Source organism: Meleagris gallopavo, chromosome Z (genome assembly GCF_905368555.1).
Source record: "Meleagris gallopavo chromosome Z, MGAL_WU_HG_1.1, whole genome shotgun sequence".
NCBI lineage: Eukaryota > Metazoa > Chordata > Aves > Galliformes > Phasianidae > Meleagris > Meleagris gallopavo.
In genome coordinates, this window is record NC_139435.1 from 63,832,218 (window position 1) to 63,840,112 (window position 7,895).

Sequence of the window (7,895 nt, forward strand, 5' to 3'; positions counted from 1 at the left end):
CAGTTTAGCTTTTAGTTTCGTATATTTCTTCCTTCTTGTAATTTTTCCTTGCATTTTTTCTCAAGGACCATCTGTCCTATTTTCTGATTCTGAAAGTGAGCATACGGGGAAAAAAAAGAATATAATGAGATAGGAAAGCACACAGCATATTCTATAATATTTAATTGGTGCGATCCTTTTCTCTTTGCAAAACCTTTAAATCCTTATCCTACCTAATTACATGTTAGAGGAAAAAAAAAAAACCCACAAAAACATTGCTTTATGTCATCCAAGTGGCATCTTTTTAGGGGGGAAAAAAAAAAAAAAGCTTGTTCTTGTAGCTCAGGCTGCCTCAAAAGGAAAGTGCTTCAAAAGGAGTACTACCTTGTAAGGTGGATTACTAGACCTGCTTTTTTGACAGTTTTTAATATTACATTTCTCGCACATAAGTTTTAACACACAAGGTAGCCACTGAATCAAGATTAAACTTGCTGGAGACTCTTTATGTGCAACAGCCTCTGTATTTTAGAGTGATAGTTCCTAATACACTCCTAAAAATGTCTATACATACCATTCAAGTACCAGAGAGATTTCTGAGTCCTTCTTCTAAAGGTTAGAGGAAAACCTACGCTTCCGCCTTGGAGTTTGTGTCGATTCTTCTGTAGTTTTGAAGGAATGTAGATAAGTTGTTTGTTCAGAGAAGGGCAACAAAGCTGGAAGGGGTCTTAAGAGGAGCATCTGAGGGAGCTGGGATTGCTCAGTCTGAGGAGGAGGAGGTTCAGGGTTAGGGCTCTAAACAAGTATCAGAAGGGAGGTTGTAGTGAGCTGGGGATCATCCTCTTCTCCCATGGAACTAGTGATAGGACTAGAGGGTATGGCCTCAGGTTGCACCAGGGGAGATTCTGATTGGACGTTAGGAAATAATTTTCTGAGAGAATGGTCAGGCACTGGAACAAGTTGCCCGAGGAGGTGGTAGAGTCGCTGACTCTGGAGGTGTTCAAGAAATGTTTAGGCATTGTACTGAGTGTCATGGTTTAGTGGGAAATACTGGTGATAGGCGGATGGTTGGACTGGATGATCTTGGAGGTTTTTTCCAACCTTCTTGATTCTATGATTCTCTGGTTATAAGTTGTCAGTCTGGAAAGTAACGTGCCCTGACGATGGTTTCCAGCTCTTTTTCTCTAGAGCCAGAGGTCATTCAGATTAAATGGATCCAGTCCTTAAGTTGTGCATACATTGACATGTAGATTAGATATATTCTGAGGAAAATAACATTCAAATTTCTTTTGTTCTAATGACCAACAGAACGTGGCAGATGGAGAAGATGATCAACATGGTTAGACTCTCAAATACCCTATGAATATTGTAGCACTCTCTATCACTGAGTCAGTGATGTCAGACTTGCTCAAGTATTCGTTCTGAATATGTAGCCCTGCAGGAAAAATTTAATATAACATTGCTTTGCTGCAGCTGCTTCACCTTTGTGAGCAAAGCAGCAAGGTAAAAAAATACTGTGCTGCTTCAGTGCATTAAAAAAAAAGACAAAAACAGTTTTTTTGGTCAGCACTGCAATACATAATACTTTTGAAGACAAAGACTCATTTTACACACTTTTTTCACACTGATTTGAGAAACAGCTTGCAGCAAAAAGTTGTGCTGATTCATTTTGTATGCATACATTTGTTTTGCTTTGCTGTGAACAAGAATTTACTTTTGCTTTTGTAGGTGGGGAAAATATTATGCATGCTGCTTAGCTGTATTAAAGCCACAGTGGACAAATAAGTCTTTCCGGTGTTGTTCTGAGGTCTCTGTGAAGGAGCTGTGCATGAAACAATTGCAAGTGGCACCTTGCAGGCTCATTCATACAAGTTCATTTTCAGAAGCTGTAGCCTTAAATGCACATGTTACTTTGTGCTTATTGTGTAGTTGTTACGTATGCTCTGGTGTGCAGACAGAAGAGGGACTGTAAGGTTGGAGTTGTCTTCCTGCAGTTGAGAGATAATTAATTTGCCTTCTTCACAGCAGGGAAGAACTGTGGATTCTCTTTCTTATATTGATAAAAGTAATGAAAGCCATTCCTTTAAATAAGTTGTTTCCAGACTAATTGGTAGGTTCAGTATGATTTAAATACTTTGCCAGTTACAGGAATAATATTGAGTAAGTGAAATGGGGCATGCTTTTGCATAAATGTAAGAAATTTAAGAAAAGTAAGAAATTTTCCATACACCACGAGCTCTTGTTTGGTTTTAAAAGCATTTTTTATTATTATTATGTGAAGTTATGTACTGTAGGTAATATCCCAATGTTTTGTAAGTTGTCTATTCTACTTTTTAATGTAATGGTGGTAACTTCACTGTCAAATCACTTGGCAAATAATGTTTCTCATATAACAAACTAAATTACAGCTTGTCAGCTGGAGTGGAGTTAGATACCAGTACAAGATTTGGAAATTTTCTTGAGTACTCACATGGTTCAGTGAAAATCTGAATTAACCAGTTTTCTTTGGGGGTGAGGAGAAACTTCTATTCAGAACCAGTTCTTTAATCTCTCCTGCTGAGCTAGCTTCAGAACCAAAAATTCCAGCAAGCCTGCACTGCATATGTCCTCATGCAAAAGTACTGTAGCTTTAAAAGAGCTCTTGAAAACCAATCCAAAAAGAAAACTGGAAGCAAGAAAATACTACAGTTCACTACTAACTGCCTGTCTTGTTCTCTTTGCTTTGTTTACCCTTTGTCCTCCAGGTGAGCTCAATTCAGAACCAAATGCAATCCAAGGGAGGCTATGGAGGTGGCTTGTCTGCAAATGTTCAGATGCAACTTGTAGATACAAAAGCAGGATAACCTTGGGGATATCTTTCTAGTAAGTATTGCTCTCTACTTTTTTGGCATCCTTAGATTAGTAGGGAGGAACATTCTTCCACATGCCGTAGTTATCTCCCTATAAATAGCTGTGTGCCTTATGATGCATGACTTTAAAATGCACTTCTAATTTTTAAAAAGCAGTACTGTGTGATCATGTTTGTTTTTTTTTTTTATATAATGAACAAGAGATTGTCCTGACTGCATTCTGATGTCTACAGATCTTTGCAAGTAAAGTTAGTTGTGTAACACATCAAAGAAGAATTTGATTATGGTAACATTTTTTACAACAGTTCATTAATTTAATTAACGATATTATATGTGGTGTTAAATCATTGAATACTAACATTATGGTAGAACAGTCACTCAAAAGGTTCAAAATTTAAGTTTAACGTGTTTTCTGTGTTCCAGGTTTATGTGAGTTTCTACATCTTCTTTCCTGTGTCCTCTCTTTTGCCTTGGTGACTGCTTTCTGTGTTCATGAAAAGAGAGAAGTAATGGCTTATTGTTCACCCTTTGTGATCACTCCAGTGAAAAGTTGCTGCTCTGCTCTGATGATGCCATTTATCAGATTGGTCCAACTGTGCCTTTCAATGGCATGCACACATTGGCCTCTACCAGTACCATGGACTTGGAGCTTTTTAGGGTTGTTTTTAGGTTATTGTTTGTTCTAAGGCAAAGCAAAGCACCAGCCTTAGCTTCCCTCACCCCTCACAAATACTAATGCACAGCCTTATGTTGCTTTTTATTCTTTAAGTCTTTTTCTCCACTCATGTAATTCTGAAATGATTGAGTTTCCAGTAATGTTTTTAATCACTCATTGTTCATATCAATTTTTGAAAGGTCTGGGACCTGCAAGCACAAATGATTATTTCTTACAAAATCAGCAGAGTAGATGACTGCATGCTTTGTGAGGTTGCTTCGTATGGTGGCCTGTTTGGTGCCAGAAAAATAACTATGTATCGCAGACATATGATACTGTTGCTGGTGAAGAATTACGCTGTGACACAAGTCATGCCTGTTTCTGAAAAAGGAGGTGTAACTTAGCTGCTTCAGAGTTATGTCTTTATTTTAGTTTTAATCCAATGGGTCTTGAAATAATAAAGAGAAAGCTTGCATTCATGAGGCATTTGTTGTAAATGTTTGGTAAACCAGTGTAGTACCGTATCTAAGTGTTGTGGAAGCGCTTTAGACAATTTAGAAGGCATCATGTTTGACTGCTTCTTTTTCTTTTTACAGTTTTTCTTATTTTAGGCTGTGTGGTCATTTCCAGTGGCAGCATGTCAGACTGCCTGCAATATTAGCTAAAATGTTTAGTAGACCTCTCTAAGTAGTTGGCTGTTTCTGTGTACTAAATATTTAGGGGCCATGGAAGTTGCTAAGAGCGACATACTAATCTGGCAGAACAGATGCCAGTGAAAACAACATACAGGGTGACTTTTTACTAAGTCAGTATAAAGCCTTTTGCTCAGGTTCCAAAGCATGTTTCTTTCACACGTTGTGAAACTTGTATTTTAATATTGCACTGTTTTCTGATTTTCTCTGTAAATGGTCTCTTTTCCTCCTTGCTGATAGTTTGGAAAAAGTCAGTGATGCTAGTCCTGCTTGAGTTATTTTTTTATGTGAAAAAAAGCATTCCAAGAAGGCGTAAGTGAGCCTAGTCAGATCCATTTTTGTGCATAAGCACGCACATGCTTATAAATATAGACTGCTGTCATAAGTGATTCTTTATTCTTTTTCCATGCTTTCTCTGATTTCACATTGCAACAACTGTTAGATTGATTCAAAAATGTATAAACCTACTGCTCTTCTCTCAGTTCACAATCACCACACCAAATGCACGATGGAGGTAGTTTGTTTCCCCTCAGTAGTATTTCTGTGGTAGATGTCAGTTATCTGGTTGAATAGCTCCAGTTTGGCTGTTTAGTCTTCACTGATAAAGGTACTGATTCATGATGACAGAAGATCAAGACGTTCAGTTCTCTGGGTACATAAACACATGGCAATGAAGTAATTTTTTTTTAGGAATCAGCATTTCCAGTGCCATGTAAATCAATGAGTCTTAAATACACAATGATAAGAAAATGATTTCTACTTTGACATCGTTAACAGCAGCTTAAATTTGATTGCCAAAATGACCTTGCACTTGTTAAAATGTTTTCTGCTCACCAGAAAAAAAAATTGACGTATTTTTATAACACATACTTTTTTTTGTACATCACATTCATTCTTGAAAAAAGTCAGTTCAGTGTTGGCTTGTAGATACTAAGAGGAAAATATTGACATTGATTCAATAAATGTTTTCTTTCAGTTGGTGGCCTATCTTTTTCTTTTTTATAGCTTACATTTACATTAGAAAACAACTGCAACTTACAAATTTGTGGTGAAAATTCTCAGGATAACTTCTTAATATGGGTAACAGGTGATTGGTAAGGCTTTTTCTTTCATGTTTCTTGACCATTTTGTTGTCAAGTGGATTAATCTGTTGTTTGATTAGTAGTTTTGTTTCGCTGATTTAGTGTGTATACCAAAGAACTTCGCAAGGATTGTGGAGAGGAGGTTCTGCAGTAAGATACTGATTAAGGGAGTGGAGCATCTCCCTTATGAGGACAGGCTGAGGGAGTTGGATATCTTTAATTTGGAGGACACTGAGAGGTGACCTCATTAATGTTTATAAATGTGTAAAGGATGAGTGTCAGGAGGATGGTGGCAGTAGGTGCAAGCTGGAACACATTAAGTTCCACATAAATATGAAAAACAACTTCTTTATGGTGAGAGTGACAGAACAGTGGAACAGGCTGCTCAACAAGGCTGTGGGGTCTCCTTCTCTGGAGACATTCAGAACCCACCTGGACATGTTCCTGTGTGACCTGATCTAGATGTTCCTTCTCCAGCAGGGGGATTGGACTAAATGGTCTTTCAAGGTCCTTTCCAATCCCTGACATTCTGTGATTGTGTGATATAAATGGGATTCCTTCATTTTTCCTTTTGACAGCAGAAGTGATGTGTATGTTTCCTTATCAATTGTAATGCAGATTACTTTACAGTGGAGATCGTTGAGCAATTATACACGTGATTATAGTAATATCCAAATCTGCATTAAATATCCCTTTAAGTCACAGTATTGTCTACTCTGTATTTGTTTCAGTTCATTTATTTTTTATATGACAATCTCAAAGTTAAGCACCAATTTACTACTTATTCATACTAAGTTATTTTGAAGACTGACAGTGAATCATCTTGTTACGAGTTTTTGAAATTGCTAGTTTGTAAAAAATGAGTTCTGAAAGGAAAGAAATCTCTGGTTAAAACTATGAGACTATGATAATCAACTAGGCTGTTCTTTTTTTTAATCTTTATTCTTTTTTTTTTTTTTTCAATGTTAAAAAGTTAAGAGGTTAACATAGGAAAGCAGGTAATTTAATACAACCATCCTCTCAAAGGGAGACAGCTTCTTCAAACTTGGTCTTAACTCTGTTTAGCTGCCTAAAGCATGAGTTACATCAGTCCTTTTACCATTTTTTTAATGAGAACGGTTGACAGTAGCAGCCAAATCTCTGAGAACACTTTTGGATCCAGCAAGCACTATACACTGCAGTGGTATGATAACTGGGGAAAATAAATAAATAAATAAATAAAATAATGCACGCACACAAAAAAGTCGTAGAATCATCATAGAATCATATCATAGAATCATAGAATGGGCTGAGTTGAAGAGGACCATAATGATCATCTAGTTTCATCCCCCTGTTTTGTGCAGGGTCACCAAACACCAGACCAGGCTGCCCAGAGCCACATCCAGCCTGGCCTTGAATGCCTCCAGGGATGGGGCATCCACAACCTTCCTTGGGCAACCTGTTCCAGTGCGTCACCACCCTCTGGGTGAAAAACTTCCTCCTAATATCTAACCTAAACCTCCTCTGTCAGTCTAAAACTATTCCCTCTTGTTCTCTCACTGTCAATCCTTGTAAACAGCCATACTCCCTCTTTTTTATACACTCCTTTCAAATACTGGAAGGCTACAATGAGGTCTCCCCAGAGCCTTCTCTTCTCCAAGCTAAACAATCCCAGTTCTCTCCATCTTTCCTCATAGGAGAGGTGCTCCAGTCCTCTGATCATTTTAGTGGCTCTCCTCTGGACCTGTTCCAAGAGCTCTTCATCTCCCTTGTGCTGGGGCCCCCAGATCTGGATGCAGTACTGCAGATGGGACCTCCCAGGAGCTGAGTAGATGGGACAATCATCTCCCTCTCCCTGCTGGCCACCCCTTTTTTAATGCAGCCCAGAACACAGCTGGCCTTCTGGGCTGCAAGCGCACACTGCTGGCTCATGTGCAGCTTCTCATCTACCAGGACCACCAAGTCCTTCTCCACAGGGCTGCTCAAGGAGATCTTATCCCAGTCTCTAAAAATACCTGGGATTGCCCCAGCACAAGTTGACACCTTGCTCTTGGCCTTGTTGAACCTCATTAGGTTCTTATGGGCCCACTTCTTCAGCCTGTTCAAATCCCTTTGGATGGCTTCCCATCAACTCTTCAATCCAGAAATCTTGCTTTATCTACGCAGTTACATGTCCATACATACAATACGTGTTTAATTGTAGCACAATTCCTGATTTCAGTATTCCTTGGAGAGGAGGTGGAGACGGGTGGTAGAATAGTAGACAGAGAGTCAATTAATCCATATTGATTTTCAAAGTCTGATTTTTGAAGTTATTTTTTGTGCATGCCTTTGAATTAGGGCACCTTAAGAAAGCATTGAAAGTGATATTTGAGTTTCCAACAAGTTCTATAGGTCTGTCAGCATCTGATTATTCTTATCTCCAGCCCTCCTAGAAGATTTCCATGCATGCTACTAAAAAAACGAAATCATGAATCAACTATTTTCTGCGGGTTTTTTTATGCCTTTTTGAAGAAGAAAAGAAGTGCTATGTCCCATTCTGAAGCTATTGGGAACCAATACTGGTTTACTAAAAAAAAATTCTTGAGTCACTACTGCAAATGTATAACTGGCTAGATTCCTTGGAACTAACAAAATACACAATGGGGCAAAACATAGCAAA

General features: G+C 38.3%; 1 protein-coding gene across 3 annotated transcripts in view; it reads left to right on the forward strand.

Moving 5' to 3' along the window:
- Positions 1 to 5,147, forward strand: part of CDC42SE2 (CDC42 small effector 2) — a 90,411-nt gene extending 85,264 nt beyond the window's left edge. For all 3 annotated transcript variants that reach the window (XM_085213253.1, XM_085213254.1, XM_085213255.1), the window contains 2 exons: positions 2,721 to 2,838; positions 3,249 to 5,147. In XM_085213253.1, coding sequence (XP_085069379.1) covers positions 2,721 to 2,819 — 99 coding nt within the window. In that variant the 3' untranslated portion in view covers positions 2,820 to 2,838; positions 3,249 to 5,147. The remainder of the gene's footprint in view (positions 1 to 2,720; positions 2,839 to 3,248) is intronic.
- Positions 5,148 to 7,895: the final 2,748 nt, after the last annotated feature.